This window comes from Sciurus vulgaris (assembly GCF_902686455.1).
Source record: "Sciurus vulgaris genome assembly, chromosome: 10".
Taxonomy (NCBI): domain Eukaryota; kingdom Metazoa; phylum Chordata; class Mammalia; order Rodentia; family Sciuridae; genus Sciurus; species Sciurus vulgaris.
Window position 1 is genome coordinate 69,545,266 of NC_136470.1, and position 21,017 is coordinate 69,566,282.

The 21,017-nt window shown below is 39.5% G+C and overlaps 2 protein-coding genes across 7 annotated transcripts in view; one reads left to right on the plus strand and one right to left on the minus strand.

Annotated features, from left to right (window-relative positions):
* The window catches only part of UPK1B (uroplakin 1B), a 48,847-nt gene extending 37,894 nt beyond the window's left edge, over positions 1 to 10,953 (plus strand). Inside the window, exon 9 of one of the 2 annotated variants that reach the window (XM_079155352.1) lies at positions 9,612 to 10,953. The gene's annotated coding sequence lies outside the window, so the exon portion shown is untranslated. Of the gene's footprint in view, positions 1 to 6,175; positions 7,553 to 9,611 lie in introns of those variants that run through there. The other variant, XM_079155353.1, reaches the window with a different exon arrangement.
* Positions 7,199 to 21,017, minus strand: part of B4GALT4 (beta-1,4-galactosyltransferase 4) — a 35,115-nt gene continuing 21,296 nt past the window's right edge. For 4 of the 5 annotated variants that reach the window (XM_079155337.1, XM_079155339.1, XM_079155340.1 and 1 more), the window contains exons 3-7: positions 20,779 to 21,011; positions 18,471 to 18,658; positions 13,114 to 13,236; positions 10,964 to 11,068; positions 7,199 to 8,096 (exon numbers count right to left, since the gene is read on the minus strand). In XM_079155337.1, the coding sequence (XP_079011463.1) occupies positions 7,964 to 8,096; positions 10,964 to 11,068; positions 13,114 to 13,236; positions 18,471 to 18,658; positions 20,779 to 21,011 (782 nt within the window). In that variant the 3' untranslated portion in view covers positions 7,199 to 7,963. The remainder of the gene's footprint in view (positions 8,097 to 10,963; positions 11,069 to 13,113; positions 13,237 to 18,470; positions 18,659 to 20,778; positions 21,012 to 21,017) is intronic. The other variant, XM_079155336.1, reaches the window with a different exon arrangement.

Consider the following 21,017-nt stretch of genomic DNA (forward strand, 5'->3'; position numbering starts at 1 on the left):
GTTCAATAAAGAGTTAGAGATATTGAAAAAAACCAAACAGAAATCCTTGACATGAAGGAAACAATAAACCAAATTAAGAACTCTATAGAAAGCATATCCAGTAGGATAGAACACCTGGAAGACAGAACCTCAGACATTGAAGACAAAATATTTAACCTTGAAAACAAAGTTGAACAAACAGAGAAGATGGTAAGAAATCATGAACAGAATCTACAAGAACTATGGGATATCATGAAAAGGCCAAATTTAAGAATTATTGGGATTGAGAAAGGCTTAGAGAAACAAACCAAAGGAATGAACAATCTATTCAATGAAATAATATCAGAAAATTTCCCAAATCTGAAGAATGAAATGGAAAATCAAGTTCAAGAGGCTTATAGGACTCCAAATACACAAAATTACAACAGACCCACACCAAGGCACATTATAATGAAAATGCCTAACATACAAAATAAAGACAGAATTTTAAAGGCTGTGAGAGAAAAGAACCAAATTACATTCAGGGGGAAACCAATACGCATATCAGCAGATTTTTTCAATCCAGACCCTAAAAGCTAGAAGGGCCTGGAACAACATTTTTGAAGCCCTGAAAGAAAATGGATGCCAACCAAGAATCTTATACCCAGCAAAACTTACCTTCAAATTTGACGATGAAATAAAATCCTTCCATGATAAACAAAAGCTAAAAGAATTTATAAAAAGAAAGCCAGCATTACAGAACATTCTCAGCAAAATATTCCATGAGGAAGAGATGAAAAACAAAGAAGCAAATCAGCAAAGGGAGGAATTATCCTAAAGGAATTGTCAAATAAAGGAGGAGCCAAGTTGTGTCAAACAAATAAATAAATAAAATTTAAAAAATGAACCAAATGACCGGGAAACCAAATCATATCTCTATAATAACCCTGAATGTTAACGGCCTGAATTCATCAATCAAAAGACATAGACTGGCAGATTGGATTAAAAAGAAAGACCCAACAATATGTTGCCTGCAAGAGACTCACCTCATAGAAAAACATACCCATAGACTAAAGGTGAAAGGATGGGGAAAAACATACCATGCACATGGACTCAGCAAAAAAGCTGGAGTATCCATCCTCATTTCAGATAATGTGGACTTCAAGCCAAAGTTAGAAGGGATAAAGAAGGTCATTTCATACTGCTTAAGGGAAGCATAAATCAGCAAGATATAACAATCATAAACATCTATGCCCCAAACAGTGGCTCATCCATGTATGTCAAACAAATCCTTCTCAATTTCAGAAACCAAATAGACCATAACACTATAATACTAGGTGATTTTAACACGCCTCTCTCACCACTGGACAGATCTTCCAGACAAAAATTGAACAAAGAAACCATAGATCTCAATAACACAATCAATAATTTAGACTTAACGGACATTTATAGAATATACCATCCAACCAAGAGTGAATACACTTTCTTCTCAGCAGCACATGGATCCTTCTCTAAAATAGACCATATATTATGCCACAAAGCTAATGTTAGCAAATACAAGAAGATAGAGACACTACCATGTATTCTATCAGATCATAATGGATTGAAGTTAGAAATAAATGAAAGAGTAAAACACAGAAACTATTTCAACATCTGGAGATTAAACAATATGCTATTATATGATGAATGGATAACAGAAGATATTAGGAAGGAAATTAAAAACTTCTTAGAGGTAAATGAGAACAAAGAAATATCATATCAAAATCTCTGGGACACTATGAAAGCAGTACTTAGAGGGAAATTTATTTCATGGAGCACATTTAATAAAAGAAGTAAAACTCAAAAAATAAATGACCTAACACTACAGCTCAAAGCCCTAGAAAAAGAAGAACACACCAGCACCAAAAGTAGTAGAAGACAGGAAATAGTTAAACTCAGAGCTGAAATCAATGAAATTGAAACAAAAGAAACAATACAAAAAATTGACAAAATAAATAGCTGGTTCTTCGAAAAAATAAACAAAATTGATAAACCTTTAGCCACACTAACAAAGAGAAGACGAGAGAAAACCCAAATCACTAAAATTCGGAATGAACAAGGAAATATCACAACAGACAGGATTGAAATACAAAACATAATTAGAAGCTATTTTGAAAATCTATACTCCAACAAAATAGAAAACCTCAAAGACATCAACAGGTTTCTAGAGACATATGAATTGCCTAAACTGAACGAGGAGGACATACACAATTTAAATAGACCAATTTCAAGTACTGAAATAGAAGTCATCAAAAGCCTACCAACAAAGAAAAGTCCGGGACCAGATGGGTTCTCAGCCGAGTTCTACAAAACCTTTAAAGAAGAGCTCATTCCAATACTTCTCAAAGTATTCCATAAAATAGAAGAGGAGGGAACCCTCCCAAACTCATTCTATGAAGCCAATATCACACTGATACCTAAACCAGACAGAGACTCATCAAGGAAAGAAAATTTCAGATCAATATCCTTAATGAACATCGACGCAAAAATTCTCAACAAAATTTTAGCAAATCGCATACAAAAACATATTAAAAAAATAGTGCACCATGATCAAGTGGGTTTCATCCCAGGGATGCAAGGTTGGTTCAACATCCGGAAATCAATAAATGTCATTCACCATATCAATAGACTTAAAGTCAAGAATCACATGATTATTTCAATAGATGCAGAAGAAGCATTTGATAAAATACAGCATCCCGTCATGCTCAAAACACTAGAAAAAATAGGGATAGTGGGAACATTCCTTAACATTGTAAAGGCCATTTATGCTAAGCCCATGGCTAATATCATTCTAAATGGTGAAAAACTGAAAGCATTCCCCCTAAAAACTGGAACAAGGCAGGGATGCCCTCTTTCACCACTTTTATTCAACATCATTCTTGAGACTCTAGCCAGAGCAATTAGACAAACCAAAGAAATTAAAGGGATACGAATTGGAAAAGAAGAACTCAAACTATCCCTGTTCGCTGATGACATGATTATATATTTAGAGGAACCTGGAAATTCCACCAGAAAACTCTTAGAACTCATAAGTGAATTCAGTAAAGTAGCAGGTTACAAGATCAATGCTCATAAATCCAATGCATTTTTATACATAAGTGATGAATCTTCAGAAAGAGAAATTAGGAAAACTACCCCATTCACAATAGCCTCGAAAAAAATAAAATACTTGGGAATCAATCTCACAAAAGAGGTGAAAGACCTCTACAATGAGAACTATACAACACTAAAGAAAGAAATTAAAGAACACCTTAGAAGATGGAAAGATGTTCTTGGATAGGAAGAATTAATATTGTCAAAATGGCCATACTACCTAAAGTGCTATACAAATTCAATGCAATTCCAATTAAAATCCCAATGATGTACCTTACAGAAATAGAGCAAGCAATTATGAAATTCATCTGGAAGAATAAGAAACCAAGAATAGCTAAAGCAATACTTAGTAGGACGAGTGAAACAGGGGGTATTGCAATACCAGATCTTCAACTCTACTACAAAGCAATAGTAACAAAAACGGCATGGTATTGGTACCAAAATAGAAAGGTAGATCAATGGTACAGAATAGAGGACACGGACACAAACCCAAATAAATACAATTTTCTCATACTAGACAAAGGTGCCAAAAATATGCAATGGAGAAAAGATAGCCTCTTCAACAAATGGTGCTGGGAGAATTGGAAATCCATATGCAACAGAATGAAACTAAACCCCTATCTCTCACCATGCACGAAACTAAACTCAAAGTGGATTAAGGACCTCAGAATCAGACCAGAGGCCCTGCAGATTACAGAAGAAAAAGCAGGTCCAGATCTTCAACATGTCAGCTTAGGACCAGACTTCCTTAACAGGACTCCCATAGCACAAGAAATAAAAGCAAGAATCAATAACTGGGATAGATTCAAACTAAAAAGCTTTCTCTCAGCAAAGGAAACTATCAGTAACGTGAAGAGAGAGTCTACAGAGTGGGAGAAAATCTTTGCCAATCATACTTCAGATAGAGCACTAATCTCCAGAATCTATAAAGAACTCAAAAAACTCTACTCCAAGAATTCAAATAATCCAGTTGACAAATGGGCTAAGGAAATGAATAGACACTTCACAGAAGAAGATCTACAAGCAATCAACAAACATATGGAAAAATGCTCAACATCTCTAGTAATAAGAGAAATGCAAATCAAAACCACCCTAAGATTCCATCTCACCCCAATTAGAATGGCGATTATCAAGAATACGAGCAACAACAGGTGTTGGCGAGGATGTGGGGAGAAAGGTACACTCATATATTGCTGGTGGGACTGCAAATTAGTGCAGCCACTCTGGAAAGCAGTGTGGAGATTCCTTAGAAAACTTGGAATGGACCCTTCATTTGACCCAGCTATCCCACTCCTTGGCCTATACCCAAAGGACTTAAAATCAGCATACTACAGAGATACAGCCACATCAATGTTCATAGCTGCTCAGTTCACAATAGCCAGACTGTGGAACCAACCTAGATGCCCTTCAATTGATGAGTGGATAAAGAAGTTGTGGTATATATATATACAATGGAATATTACTCAGCCATAAAGAATGATAAAATTATGGCATTTGCAGGCAAATGGATGAAATTGGAGAATATCATGCTAAGTGAGATAAGCCAATCTCAAAAAGCCAAAGGAAGAATGATATCGCTAATAAGTGGATGATGACACATAATGGGGGGAGGGAGGAGTTAGTGTTAGGGTTAGAGTTAGGGTTAGGGAGGGGGGCAAGAATGGAGGAAGGAAGGACTGTATAGAGGGAAAAGAGGGGTGGGAGGGGTGGGGGGAAGGGAAAAAATAACAGAATGAATCAAACAACATTACCCTATGTAAATTTATGATTACACAAATGGTATGCCTTTACGCCATGTACAGAGAAACAACATGTATCCCATTTGTTTACAATAAAATAAAAAAATAAATAAGTAAATAAAATAAAATCTCAAAAAAAAAAAATGTATCCAAACATGCTCCACCTTATTCATGTTAATGGCTCTTGACAGGGACTGTATTATGTATAAGATTTAAATGAAGTGCAAGTTTGAGTCTGGCAGAAAAATGCCTTTCAACTCCTTCGAGAGTCCATTCAGAGCATTCGGTGGCTCCCAGGGGCTTGGGTGGAAGTGAGTCGGCTAAGTACAGGATTACTAGGGAAAGAGTCTAGGAATAACTTCAGAGGCCAGATGAGAACTTAAATGTATGTTTAAAAGTCCAGAAGTAGCAAACCTCTGTAAGGAGGTAGGACAGGGATATAGATTCAGGAAAACTCCCTCAAGTGAGGGAAGAAACCCAGAAGGAGCCAATATGGTATAATGGTCTTGAAGCCAGAAGTCCTGAGTTTGGTCTGGACACTGTCATTTTTAAGCCATGGTATTTCTGGCAATGACCCACCTGTTTGGGCCTCCACTTCCTCATCTGACCCTCTTAAGTCAGCAAAGTTAGCAGCATCAATGAAGTGTGTGTAAAAGCATCACAATCTATAAAATGCCATAAAAAATGAAGGCTAATGTAAGTAAGAAATGAAAATTGTAAAGTAACACACTTTTTGTGTTAGGTAGCTGTGATGCCCAAATAATCTGCATCTAAGGAATCCTTAGCAATCATAGCAGACATAAACTACCTCTGCAGTGTTGGAAGTGTTTGACCTCCTGGTGGCAATTGACCATGAAAATGCATAGGGCAGGGGTCTGGCAATGTTCCTTTTCTTTGAAGTCAAACTCCACTGCCCAGCTGTGAAGTGAAAACAAGGAGGATGACAGTCATTGGCAGGCAGGTGGCCACAAGCCTCCATCCAGCCACTGGGCCTTGAATGGCCACAACTAGCCAAGTGGCACAGGGGTGGCATGACGGTCTTAAAGAATCACCTCTCACTGCAACGTGTCTTAACAGGTCATTGAAATGACTTCTCTGGAGAAAAGTAGCAACATAACTGGGTGGCTTCTGACATTTTTTTAAAAAATACAAATGCCTTATTAATAAACAAAAAGCAGGGAATGTCCACATGTTACTAGCTATATTGTTTCCATTGAGTAAGAAGAGTTCTTGAAATATGAATCTTCAAATTCCCCTCACACATCACTGTCTTCTATTACCCTCCCCAACCATGTCCAAGGACCCACAGCCTCCAAATTCCAATCTGTTAATGTTTTCATAATTAGGAGAATTGGAACGGAATCCATTTCTGCAGAAAACAGATGGAAGGTAAGGGAGAAGATTACTCACTACAGTGCATCCAATTAGCAAATCTCCCAAGAATGACATTCTTGTATGCAGATGAGCAGAACATATGGAAGCCATCAGTACTTTTTCACTAAATTTGAAAAAAAAAAAAAAAAAAAAAAAAAAAAAACCTTTCTCTCTCTGGACTGAGTTAAAGTTAAACCAGGTTATGTATAAATGTCATGTCTATAAAATGTATTGCCCTTTCAAACTCTCCTCCCCCCGTCTGTCTTAGGCACTCCAAGCCCTCCAGTTTCCTTTCCCTGTTTGAGAAGGATTAGATATTATGTACACACATTGGCTGGCACCCACTCAGGTTAAAGTTTAACGGTGAAGGTGCCATGTAATAAAGATGGATTGAAAGCCCCTGGAGTACGGTTGCATAATACTTGCTTAAGAACATACCTACATTATTTATATGTCCATTCATTCACCTAAGCAAACAAAATATTCTCACAGCTGTTCCAACCCACTAATAGAATGGCTTCTATTACCTTCCTTTGATTCTCTCCCGCATAGTCCCAACTCCCTTCCCAGGAAGCTCAGTAGTACTGCTGGCTTCCCTTCCAAAAAACTACTGGTGCTCAAGTCAGTGCCATGGCCCCACCATAATCCCAAATCAGCAGTTTCCCAAACCCTGGACCCCTTGCTCTACTCCTACCTGTCCCATACTAAACAGGTACACCCCCAAAGCCAGTCCTGCTATTCCCACTGCTAATTCTGGGAAAGGAAGAAACAGAAGAGGATGATAACAGAAACCTGGAGAGATTCATGGAAGGAAACAGACAGTCCCCATCATAGGAGGTGTAACAGGGGGAGGAACAAGAGGAGGAGAGGCAGTGGGAGGGTTTTATTCCAATTGTTCTAAGAATTATGGGTACCAAAATGACTATGTCTGTGGCCTCAAATGACAGTAAAACATAAGACTGAGCACCCAAAGCTTTTTCATATTTTACTAGAGAATTATTTCAAAGATGTATTATTAGTTAACATGTCATTTATAAACTGGTAATTCATACCCTACATGTACAAAATCATTTTACAAAAATGCTTTAAAAACTAGTAGATAATGTGTTCTCCTGGGCTCGTCCTGGGAGGTGCATCTGGGTGGGTGGGATCCGCTGTGGAGCATCGGTGGCGGCCAGCACAACTGTCCCAGCCAGTTCATCTGACACCATGTCCTCCTGCCACCTCTTCATTCTCAAGTTCACCACCTCTTGATTCTTCACCTTTTCTTCCCTACTCTGTGGCCTTCTTCACCCCTGGGATCCATCACTTCACAGGTGACCAAACCGAATACGTGAATAACAGAAAAACATCTTCGTACCTTTCTATATTGGATGAGAACAATTCTGGTTCTTTGAGACATCAGAAATCTTATTTTCTGTGGCTTTGTGTCTCATAATATATCACTTTGAACTGAAATAAATCTTCAACCAAAGTTCTCAGGTAGCTCCACTACACTGAGACCTTTCTTGTACTTAATCTTTCAAGTATCTGTATTACAATATTTAACTTTCATCATCAAACAACTAAGAAAACTGTCTTGCTACAATGGTTTTACATTCCACATCAATAGGAGCTCTGCTAAGAAAACACAAAAAGAAAAAATTCAGCCCAATATTTAGGTGCAACATGTTCTTAATATGTGCTACTAAGAAGTCTCTAGGCCAAAATCATTGCAATCAAATCATCAGTTCTTTCGACTGTCACCAAAAGATGCAGGGTCATGCACCAGCCCAGAAATCCACTGTGATATTGATATATAAAGGATTGTATTCCACAGACAGCAATTTATAAGAACAACTCGTCAATCCATCTGATCTCCAAACTCGTGACACCTGGTGTAGGAGTTTCATCCTAAAGATAAGAGCAAATGTGAATGATAAAACAAGAATTTAACATATGTCTCCATGGCTTTTTGCCTTGCCCCAAAATGTGGCAAAAGTATTTTTACAAATTACTGCACCTGTTGGGTTTCCTACTGCAAAAAATGTTCATCTTCCCCATTTAAAGTAAGAGACAGCAAGAATAGCCATGTATTCACGTGTCAGATCCCACTTAAGTCACTGAGGACCCAAAGAGGCACTGCCCTCAGAGAGCCCCTGTCTACAGGACAAAAGGATATACAAGGACCACCAATACAACAGGACATAGGTAACCCACTCCTAAAAGGTACTTGGATGAGTTTCGGGGGATCTTTGAACCCTCCAACACTGTTGGGAAGGTTTAGTATCTGTAGGTGGAGAAGGTACACAGCGTTTGTATGTCTCCAAAAAAGGAAGGATATGAATAGAGGGGGATGAATGAATGAGCTCCTAACCTCATGGAATCTGGGGAGGGGTACAGAGACTGCAAATTTCAGTGAGGCTTTAAAAATTTGAGATTCACTAAGAAGGTAAGGAAAGGACACTCCAGGCAGAGTGACCACCCTGGGCAAGGTGCACAGATACTCAAAAGAACAGGATGCATTTAAAGAAAAAGTCATTAGTGTGGTCAGAGCTGAGAAAAGTGGGAGGAGTGGGCAGTGAATGGAATAGGTCTCTAGGAGTATTTAGCAGTGAAAAGTAACAATATGGTCAGGGATCAGAAACTAAATGTCAGAGGGAAATAAATATAGTGTGATTTCATTTACAGAAAGTTGAAGAAGATGCAAGACTGAACAACTGTTTGTTCCCAAATGTGGGAAAACAAACTAACAAACAAAAAACAAAAAACAAAAAAACCCCAAGAAATAGTCAAAATAATTATCACTATCACAAGTATTCAAAGAAGTACCACCTGGGGCAGGGGTGGGTAAGAAGGGGAGGACATGAGTTTAGGGAGGCCACACAGATATGGACACGCATCAAGGATAATTATCAACAATGTGCTCATGCCAGGCATAGTGGCACATGCCTGTAATCCCAATGGCTTGGGAGGCTGAGGCGGGAGGATCTAAACAACTCAGTGAAACCCTGTCTCTAAATAAAATACAAAATAGGGCTGGGGATGTGGCTCAGAGGTTGAGTGCCCCGAGGAGTTCAATCTCCAGTACTTAAAAAAAAAAAAAGCACACTTTTCATATAATTTATAAGCATTCTTTTGTAACTATTCAATAGTTAATTTTTATAATGAAAAAATGCACACCTATGGATAAAGACTAGAAAGAAAAGTAGAAATAGCTGTTTTGTTGGAACGACACTCTAAAAAGAGAGCAAGAAGCCCTTTAATACTGTTTTGAAATTTAGGGGAAAAAATTCCAAACAAAGAAATAAAAATTCTTCAATCAGAGTCACAAAAAGAATTGTCTTATTTGCCAGGATTCTTTGGTGAAAGGATTAATTCCTGGGGCAAGAAAGAGCAAAACGAGGATAGAATCTTTTATCTCCCCAGAATCCAGGACAGGAAACTATCAAAGACTACCATGGTTTGGTCAAAAGGACTCAGGAGCCAGCTTGGAGAAGATCACGCTGGACAAAGATGAGACAACTTGAGTATCAAAAATAACAATAACCACATCCTGAAGGATGACAGGGAACCATCTCATTATTCTGAAAAATGATAAAATCAGTGCTTGGTTCTTTCCCTTTATTCTGCCTTTCCTGTAAGAACTGTACTCCAGGGTACTCAAACAGATGAAGAAGAAAAATTTAATAAATGAAAGAATGATGGAATTAAAGTATTACTGTGTTATAATCCCTGATTAAGTAATACATTTAGGCAATAGGTATCAGTAGTGCTGAAGATCACTGTGAAACAGATGAGCAATCTCACAATGACTGGACCAGGCTGATAATACCTGAACCCACAGATCAATCCTGCCATCATACAAAGGAGATAACGCCCTGGATAAAGTGTTATTCCCCCAAATTAATATTCAGAATCAGTTCAAGTTTCCAGAAATCTAGGAAATTCCCTACTAAGAAAAATACATAGGTCACAGGAACATATTAAATTATATTACCAGGATGCAACTGGCAAAATCCATACTGTAGGAAATTCTATTAGAAAAAATGACCTGGTGTGATCGATAAGTAAATAATAAATTGTAAGGTATTAAGAAAGGAGGAGGAGGAGGAAAAGGAGAAGGAGAAGAAGAGAGGGAAACTCTGAATTAAAAAAAAAAATCCAGGGATGGGACTGTGGCTCAGTGACAGAGCACTTGCCTAGCAGTGTGCAAGGCACTGGGTTTGATTCTCAGCACTGCATATAAATAAATAAAATAAAGGTTCATTGACAACTAAAAAATATACATATTAAAAAATTTTTTAATTCCAAATGAATGTGGAGCTTGTCTAGATAGTAAACTGAAAAAACCAGTTGTTTTTAAGTATTTATGAAACAATCAGGAAAATCTGAAAACAGATTGGCATTTGATGATACTAAGGAAGTACTGTTCATTTTATTCTAGATATGATGATGGTATTAAAGTTATTTTTTTAAGACTCCTTATATTTTAAGAATGCACAATGAAGTATTTACACCTGAAAGGCTATAACACCTGTCACTTGTTTCTAAGGAACCCAGTGGAAGGAGGAAATGGAGGGGGGATGAGGGGAAGCCATGAGTTGGCAACTGTTGAAGTAAGGATCCCATGTACTGTTCTCCTTACTTTTGTTTTTGTTTAAAATTTTGCTTAATAAAACTTTTAACAAAATTAACTGACTTATCTGATCAAATTCAGCACAGTCCTACTGACAGAGACTGGGCAGGCTGGTTGCCAGGCGCATGAATCCAGGACTTACCGGCCCGCATTCACCTCGTTGCCTCTGTCTCTAGTGTGGAAGATCATTGTATATTTACCCACTTCAGGCTTTGGCCGTGATATTTTCATTTTATGGAGCTCAACCCTAGAAAAATAACAGAGGAGATTTTAAAAAATAAATCTATCCCATTTTCAACCATGAAGCCTTAAAAAAAAAAAAAAAATCACCTGAGAAAATTCACACATACAGTTTGATTGAACATTAAAAAAAAAAAAAACTTAAAAAATTTCAGATTTTTTAATAATGGCAGAACCTCATGCAATAAGCCCATGAAATAATTACACTTAACATTTACTACTGGGCACATAGGAAATATGTCAATTTACAGTTAGTCATTAAAAAAAAAAAAAAAAAAAAAAAAAAGCCCTGGTAACTATAACTATTTATTTAATACATCCTGAAGAACAGAACAGAATCAAGCCTGTTAGGATCCCTAATTAGTGTTACCTTCTTTTAACCAAGAAAAGAATAACAGTTCTGCTGTAACTGTGGTTCAAACCTAAGCTCTAGACCCTTTTATTTATAACCTCAGTTAAGTCAGTTCACTATTCTGGGTCTCAGCTTCCTCATCTGTAAAATGACAGCTGCTCTATGGAATTGATTTGAAAGACTCAAATAATACAATTCATTTGGAACATGATCTGCAAACTATAATATTTATGTCAGAGCAACAAAAGATGGTACTGAAAAATTAGTAAATAAGCCTCAACGAAAAAGCCAGGCGCAGTGGCCTATGTCTATAGACCCTGAGGCTGCAGGGTAACTGGAGCTTGGGAGTTTGAAACCAGCCTGGGCAATAGAGTGAGACCCTATCTCAAAACAAAACAAACAACTCAACCAAGTTTTTATGTTCAAATCATTCTGGTTTATCGGCAGCATTAGTTGAGAACCATTCTGAAAGCCATGATTTTTTTTTTTTTTTTTTTTTTTTTTTTTTGTCTTACTGAATGAAACCAAAACTTGGGGCTCCCCTCTACCTTGAAGCTGAGGGACAGCAGGAAAAGAGACAGTGAAGGTATGTAACCTGTGCAAAAGCCTAACAGTCATCCCAGCTAGGCAGTGAAAGGGATTTGGGGAAAAAGATGGATACTGGTTACTTCTAGGCCTTGTTCCTCTTGCCCTGAAATCTAGCAGGCACCCCCTGTCCAGTTCATAAGTCATGGTCACACACTTGCCCATGGGTGGGGCCACACAGAGCCCTCAGTCAGGGAATCTACTCTCCTTCCTACCAAAAACACACCAGAGGCCTTCAGCCTAAACATGGGAACAAGCCCAGCATGAAGCTTCCAGCTTTTTCATGTCAAAGCAATGGAAAATTTCTGACAGTTACACATCTGTCAGAACCCTAGCTTTGAAATTTTCTTTCTAAAAGGCAACGGCAGGAGGGAAGGGGTCTCCTGATAGCCAGAAATACCCCATGATTACAAGTCTAACATACTGGCTACAGGCTCTTTAATAATTAGTGATTTATAGGAGGGAGGGATACTACTAACCATCCCAAGGCCACAAATCCCAAGGTGAGAGAGGAGACCAGACACCCTGAGCACATTCCCTGTGAGCCCCCAGAGTAGAACATGGTATGAGGGAATCTGAGGGTAATGCCAACAGCCCAGAATCAGTCCTGCAAGTCAGTCCGGCTGCAGTCCCTGCAGTGTGCTGGAGAGGAAGGACATCCCTGCCTGCTACAGATAGCAAAGTTCCTCAGAGGCTATTGGCACTCCCTGCTCTGCAGACTGAGAACAATGCCAGGTACCCCTAAGGTCTGAGCAAAAGCACGAGACTTATAATAGGCCCTTGTCTACACTGCAGACTGTAGTGTGGTACCTCTCATTCACTGCTGCAACCATGGCTCAGTAAGGAACTCATTGATGAGGCCTCAAAGGCTTCCACCAACATTTCTGCAGCCCAAACGCAGGAACAGACCACCTTTCTTCATATCCAAGTTGCTCCTGGCAAAGAGCAATTTGGATTAGCCTGCCCTTCCTCCATGCTCTGCCAACCTTTAAGTCCAAATCTGCAGCCTCCTGCCTTTCTGGTCTGGCATCTATAGGAACTAGACATAAATGCAGACTTCCAGAGCCACCACTGATAACCTAGCCCCTTGAAGGGGACCTTTCTTGGTTGTTCACCTGAGTCTGAGGTCATCGTCTTCGCCTCCCCATCCCCAGTAGTTGTTAGAGAATCCATTCACCTTGAAAAATTGCTCTCTGCTTAGGGCAGTAACACCCCCGAAATATCCATTGTAACGTAACCTGGAGTAAAAGAGGAGAGAAAAGGTAAGAACATTAGTACAAAGCTTTTTTGTTGCCCAGAGTCACTTCAGAGGTCTTTGATTTCAGGGTGGGCTTCCAGGAACACCCAGGAAACCCACCCACACTGCCCAGCACTCCTGGCCCTCCCTGTCATGCTTTCATTCCTCTGTCCAGACAAGTGCTTACCTCTGCTCACTAAGCAAGGTGTCACCCACCAGTTATTCATACCTTTGGGTATGGAGGTCTCAGAAATACCTAAATGTGCACCACAACATCAGATCTAGACAACAGATTTCATCTTGTGCAAAAACTCAACAAACAGTAATGGCTGCTAAGGGTGCTGGGTCAAGAAAGATTCTGATTTATATCCAGGCTCAGCATGAATGAGTGTCAGGAAGAAAATTATTTTTATTTTTATTTTTTTACTTCAGGGGACAGGTGGAGGGTAAAAGACAGCTTCTATACACACACTGAATGTATATACTCTGCAAATCTCCAACTCAGAGTCTGCTTCCTAGAGAACCCAATATACCACCCTACCACCCCTGAAGTTTCTGGCTTAGGCAACTAGGTAGAAGATAAGCGCATTTTATGAAAACAGGTCAGACGGAAAAATAATTTGGTTTCGAGAGGAAGACAGGAAACTATGTGTCAGAAAAAATGAATTTGAGATAGCCCTGGAGCTTTTGCCAGTAGGCAAGGATACAGAGTCAAAGATCACAAGAGAGGCAGGGCTAGTTTTGCTTTAGAAATAAACAACAACAACAACAACAACAAAAACAGCAGGTAGTACTTGAGACAGGATAGGAGAGATCACCCAAAGACAAAGCAGTGTTGGGAAGAACTGGAAGAGTGGAACTGTAGGCTGTGAACTCTTGAAGAACCACTGGGAATATTGACAAGTAAAAGGCAGAGAGAAAACCCAGGAAGACACCAGGAGAGGACAGTCAACGAGCACCTTCCAGTCATAAAGGACTCGTGTTATCAGTTGACAAATTAGCAAATCTGAGACTAAAGATAACATTATGTGTAACACTGTAACAAGTAAGAGACATGAATGAAGGCAGCTCAATAACTTGGACATCCCTGAATAAAAAAATAAAACAGGGAGGATTTCTAACTTTAATTAACTCCAGTTCAAAAGTTCCAGGACCAATTAAATATTGAAGTTTTTCTAGATAAGAAGAAAATCCAAAAGAAAAAAAAAAATCAATAAACATGTAGACACTTGCCATCTAAAGACTGGCATCAGAAAGTAGTTTGTAGCTCAACTGTTTCTATGTTCTGCATACAGACTGGGACCCTGCTTAGACTCTAATAAAAAATAGACTTAGCTATATACCTCCAACCTAAAATTCTGGGAAATGGTATTTTAGCTACCTAAAATAAACAAAAGGAAACAAGGTGCTTAAAAAGATGGCTGTCACTGACGAAGACACCTACTAGCAATGACTTTAGCCATGGTTATCAGACTGTTTGGGAAGGAGTGCTTAGCTACTTGAAGCCAGCAGCTTCATCAGGACCCTGTGAGTAGAACCACCACCCAGGCATAACCTGCCAGGAACCAAGAAGCAATCTCTACGAGAGAACCAGCATTGATGCTTTAGTAGGGACCAGTCACAACCTCTGTCCACCAAGTGCAAGGTGGTTGGTTAAGCATGGTGCTACATGAGCCCTCCAAGAGTTTATAATCTAGCAAGAGAGGTGAGCATGACAAGGGTTTTGAGAAAGAGTTACTACTACATCAGGAAAAGCTGGGCTTGGAAGGATTCAGACAGAAAAATGGGGGATCTCCTGATGACCAGAACTCCAGGAGGAAAGCACAGGAGGGAGAAGCACAGGTTGCCTGAGGACCACCCAAGACCAGCTTAGGTGGAGTGGGGAGGAGCAGGAGACAGGGAGAAGAGGTAGGGACCTTTTGGTTTTGTAGTTTCCTGGTAAAGTGGCAACTGTCTCCATGTTTATTGATCTTTGCTTTCAGTTTTTCTTCTTATATGGAAAGGTATAAATATTTAACTGAGACTGGAACAGGCTTACATTTTTTTAAAAGGCTATAAAAGCCCAGGGTGAGGAAAATGTAGTCATAAAATAACTGTAGAGTCCTTATAGATAACAGGCAGGTGCCAAAGGAATACTTAGCAGTAAAATTTGCCACAGGCTAGTCCAAGGTTTATTTCTGGCCTGATTAGATTCTGAGTCACTTGAGGCAAGTTACCTTAATTTCTTCTCTCTGCATGGGTGGCAAGTGAAACCACTTCTATATACTCACCAGGCTGTTTTAACAGTAAAGTGTGTAATTAAAACTCTGTGGTGCAGACACACAGTTCCCAACAGGGGGCAGGCACTTGGCTGCCTAAACTGAACTTGCCAGGCATCAGTGGGACTTTCCCCAGGGTAGCAAAGGTTAGGCAGAGGGGAAGGAGGGCACCTCCAATATTGCCTCCCATGCCTCTCCCTCACCACAAAAATGAAGTAGTTCACATGATACAATAAGAGAAAAATCTAAATAACAAACTAGAATCAGAGAAAAATCTAAATCAGAATAGAAGATTAAGATAGAAAATACGGAGCTAAGGGTATAGCTCAGGGTAGAGAACTTGCCTAGCATATGAGAGACTCAGCAACACACACACACACACACACACACACGAAATACATCAGAACTCTGATCTGTAAATAAAATTCTTTTTATTTTCTAAAAGAGGGCTAAGATTTGGCTCAGAGTTTCTTGCATACAGATCAAAAGGGGATACAAGTAAAGCTTATTCAGGGAAACAAAGGTTTTTGGATATCTAGTTATTTAAAAAAAATGGCTGGCCTGGTACAATAGTAAGTTAAATACCAACAAGAGTCACACATTGAGCTATTTCTTAGAGTATATAGCATCTGATGGAATCCATGATAAGTCAACCTTAATTCCCAGCAGGATGGCCCAAGAATTCAGCTTCCTTAAGGTCCAGCTTAATACAAAGACACAATCTAGAATCCCAACCCAAGGCCCATCTGTAATAGTTTAATATGATGTGTCCCCCAAAACCTCCTGTTAATGCAAGAATATTCAAAGGTGAAATGATTAAATTGTGAGAGCTTACCCTAGTGTGAATGGGCTGACTGGGTGGTAACTCTAGGCAAGTGGGGTATGGTTGGAGGAGATGGGTTCCTAGAATCAAGCCCTGGAAGGATGCATCTTCCCTGTGGCTCCTTCTTCCCTCTCTGGCTTTCTGCTTCCTGACCCTATCACCCATCCTGCATGAGAAGAGCAGTTTTCCTCCACTGGGTCCTTCCCACAAGATATGCTGCCTCACCTTGGAACCAAAGCAATGGAGTCAGTTGTCTCTGAAACCATAAGCTCCAGACACATTTTTCCTCCTCTAAGTTTTCTTTTCAGGTGTTTTAGTCACAGTGATAAAACGGCAAACTAAAATACCATCCTTAAACAATCCTGTGATTGTTCAGAACAAAACTGGGTAATGGAAAGTTTAAGGCTATTATCTCTGGCAAGTGTCTGAGGTAAAAAAATTTCTGCATTTAAGCAGTGATATCTCATTAATTTTACATAATGAGCAGATGGTGACATTTCTGGGGGCGGCAGGGAAGAGAGGGCCCATCCAGTCAATGCAAAAGTGGCTCAGAGAAACCAGTAAATAAAATCTCTGTATGCTAAGATTCAGAAATAAGATCAAGCCCGGCACAGTGGTATACGCCTGTAAACCCAGCAGCTCAGGAGGCTGAGGCAGGAGAATCAAGAACCTCAGCAATGGTGAGATACTAAGCAACTCAGTGAGACCCTGTCTCTAAATAAATACAAAATAGGGTTGGGGATGTGGCTCAGTGGTCAAGTGCCCCTGAATTCAATCCCCAGTAAACCAAAAAAAAAAAAAAAAAAAAAGAAAGATCAAGTTCCTCAAAAAAAGAAAAATCTTGTGATTCTCTGTACTCCGGCCCTGTAGGCACATGATATCTCTTCTCAGTTTCTTCCCTCCTGCCTTGCTCCATCCAAAACATTAAAGATCGGTTGAACTGAGAGACCTCCTGTCATTCCCCAGCTGTAACCATGTGTCAACAGCTCTCTGCCTGTTTCCACAGAAAACTCAAATTTCTTATCAGACTAAGCAAGGCCTACATTTCTTGCCTCTCTTCCTGGTCATTCATTCTAGAATACCAGCAAACTACCAGCATTTCCTCCAATCCTGGACCATGCTCTTTGGCATGTCTGGAACTCTGCGGGAAGCTCCTATTGATTCTACCAGATTAAGGGGTCACCATCCTGGGAATAGCTTAGAACCCTTCCTTAGGTTCTTAAAGACACTGTGCTCTCACCCAGCACAATTCACTCTAGGTGTTGTTTCTATCCCACAGCTCACACAGGGATTGTGCTCAAAGTCAGTACCTCAGGCAAGGTCAGCTATGGTCATTGTTACACAAGAATTCTCTTAAGTAGTTCAAAGGGAGAGACCGATGTTGGAAAACCAACATGGAAGTCAAGACCCAGTGAGGCATCGGGAGATTACATTTCCACTTCACACTAACTCCCATCAAGGCTTGGGGAGCGTGGACACAGTTTAGCAAGTACAGGGTTTCATTTGTAGAGAAATTTTCTTGGTTATTGTTGCCCCTGGTTGTGCTTAAATAGGAGCTGGTATGAAATAAGGTTGAAAAGCAGCTCTGCCTTTCCTGGGGGAAGAATGAAGAGATGTTGCACCTAGCACTTCCCACAGTGGCTTTGAGAGAAAGTAACTTGTTCTGGGTGTCCTGGGCTCAGGCTCAATGGTTACACCTTTTCCCACCACTTCCCAGAAGTCTGGAAAGCAGCAGCAGGGTTGAAGAGATGTCCTGTCTCACTAAGAAAGCTCTGAGCTGGCCTTTAAGGGGCACCATCCTGTTGCCTCCTCAAGGGAGAAGTCAGGGATAGACAGATAAGCTACTGGAGGACATAAGCTCATGGGGGACAGCTTGCAAGGTCCCACTGGGGTGAGCTGTCACCATTCGCAGCACATAGATTATATTCTCTTCTGCACTTCCCCTGTTGACTCTGTGATACTCTGGTCAAGGTCGCTACTGCTATTGGATTTTTTTTTCCCTTATTCTGATTCCCATTTTGTACTTTATGAGAATATGGACCATTTTTTCCTATTTCTCACCTTCCTTTGACAGTTGGATACTGGGTTCCACACAACCTTAACTACCATAGGGCAGAACTCGACTTCAGCCACCCCTAGGCAGGGCCACCTTACCTGTACCCAGTGCTGTTCCTGCCAACCACCAGATGCTTGGGCTGATCCTCACACATGTAAAGGTTATAGTCATTCTCAGGCACCAGGTCCACATCGTGAAATATAAAGCAGTCCCAGTTTTCTTCCTTGAGAGCTTCTAAATAGCCCACATTCAAGAGTTTGGCTCGATTAAACTTTTTAGTTCCAGCCTAGATATAAGGGATATTAAAATGTGAAAAGTTTCTGGAATAAGGTTTCCCACGGTTCCTCTCCTCTGCTCTGGTTCAGGAGTTCATGTTTTTCTTTTTAACACACAAAACTGCACCTGTGACAATAAGATCTGACAGAAGAAATGTGATGACAATAAAGGACCACTCATTTTTTTTTTCTTTATGTTTCACACATGCTCATGTTCCATAACTTGAAAACATTCCGGAGAGTTGTCCTTTAATGGCACAGAGCTTCTGTCTAGCAGTGAAGATTTCTGGAGATTGGCTGCACAAGAGTAAATATTGCTAACACTACTGAACAGCATCCTTAAAATGGACGAGATGGCAAAAATAAATAAAAATGAAAAAAAATGACTGACATGGTAAATCTAATGTGTTTTACTACAATTAAAATTCTTTAATATAGTTTTAAGATATAAACAATTCAAATAATCAATAATGTATTATACATCTAAAATACATTAAATGAATAGATCCTGTGATGTTAATAAAAAAATATTTTTAAAAACTCAAAATTCTCAAAAGTACTTTTATTTACTCCATTTAAAACTACAAAAGCTCAGACATACTAGTCACACCAATTACACTCACAATCACATCACTGCATCACTGTTAACTCTTGGCTGATCCCAATCTTACCCCTTATTACAAATTAACACTAAGCCTCCAAGAGATTTAGCTAATACTTGCCAGAGAGGATCAAGAAATCAGGACCTATAAACAGAAAAGTTTACTGCAAATATTTCTAATCTATTTAAAAGTTTCTTAGAATTAGTGTAAGAAAATCCTGCATTAATGCTAATGACAGAGGCTAATCTTCACAGTGGCCTTATGGAAAGAGATTCAAGATTTGTCACACTAAGAAGTCTGACCTTTGGTAACATCACCAAAGCTATAGTATGAAAAGGATTTTACAGTATTAACTTTTTCATAGCTAATTGGATCAAATAAATTCTAATGTGATAAACAGTTTATTACAATGTAAATACAAGCTATTCTCAGAAGTTCCCAGAGCATTTTCCTGAAAAGAATTGCACAAAGCAAATGTGTTTCCATTCATAAAAATAGTGTTAACACCTCTGGGCTGCCATCCTAAATAAGAACTTAGAATCAAATAAATTAGTTTTGACCAAAAATGTTAGGAACAAAAATAATTACAAAAGAAAACAATTGTAAAAGTTTCTTTAAAGTCCCAAATAAATGGACATCACTGTGCTAAATCAGCACACTAATTTTCAAGAGCTCTGGTTTTATCACAAAGCATACAGTGCAGAGCTAATCGTCTAAGCTGTCTACCTCCAATAAATATCACCAGCTACAATCAATATTAAGTTAGTTGCTAATGATTTTGTGTGCATTCTTAGAATTTGTAAGAGTTTGAAGGGGCATCATTTGGATAGACCTGGATGTTCCTGAAAAGCATAAACGTGATGTTTAAACCAATGTCTTATTTTTTTAAGAAATTTTAATACCAAACAGAGCATCTTAAATCCCTCACTCCATTGATCCCTTAGATAAACTCTTTAAAAAGCAGCTTACAGTTACATGGTGTTCCTGCTAAATGATGCTTCTGGAAGGAAGGAAGCCAAGAAATTGAAAATTAAACATAGTATGTCCGACATAGTGGCAAAGTGAAAGACAAAAATGTGAAGAGTCACAGAACCTGAGAGCTATTAACACTCAGCAGTCTATCAAGTTCTCTGTCTAGATCTCTGCTGAATGGCCACATTCAATAATGAAAAGTCCAGCATCTTATTATGTAGCACATAAGAAATGCAGAAGGAAAGACCATGAAGGACCAGCAAATCTCAGGGAACTCTTAGGGCAGGTGTTGGCTAATACAGAAGTGCTCATAAGAACAGGCATCATCCAGAGGTTCATTTTAGGGCAGTAAAATATTCCAGAATGTGGTCTTAAATTCTTGGGACAAGAATTTCCTCTACTGCTTTCAAGGATACATGAAGTAAGAGAGCTGTCCTTTGATGATAGTTTGATGAGAGTTTACCCAAGACAGAAAATGGAGTCACATGGCCAAGGTCCTTAGAGGGAAGAGGACCCCACAGGCAGAGCCTGGGGCAGACACACACCACCCCACTCACCTGGTGGATGATGTAGATGCCATACTCCAGCTGCTGCCTCTGCAGGAAGGGATGAAGATGTTCCAGCAGGTACATCAGGTGCTTCTCTCGGTTCCGGTGGGGAATGAGGATAGCAACCCGCTGCAGAGCTTTACACTTCTCAGGACGATACCGGCCTCTGTGTACATTGGGATTTTTAGCCTGTACTTCCTCAAAAGTGAGATCTGGTTTGAAAATGAGCTTGCTCTGGCCTCCTACAA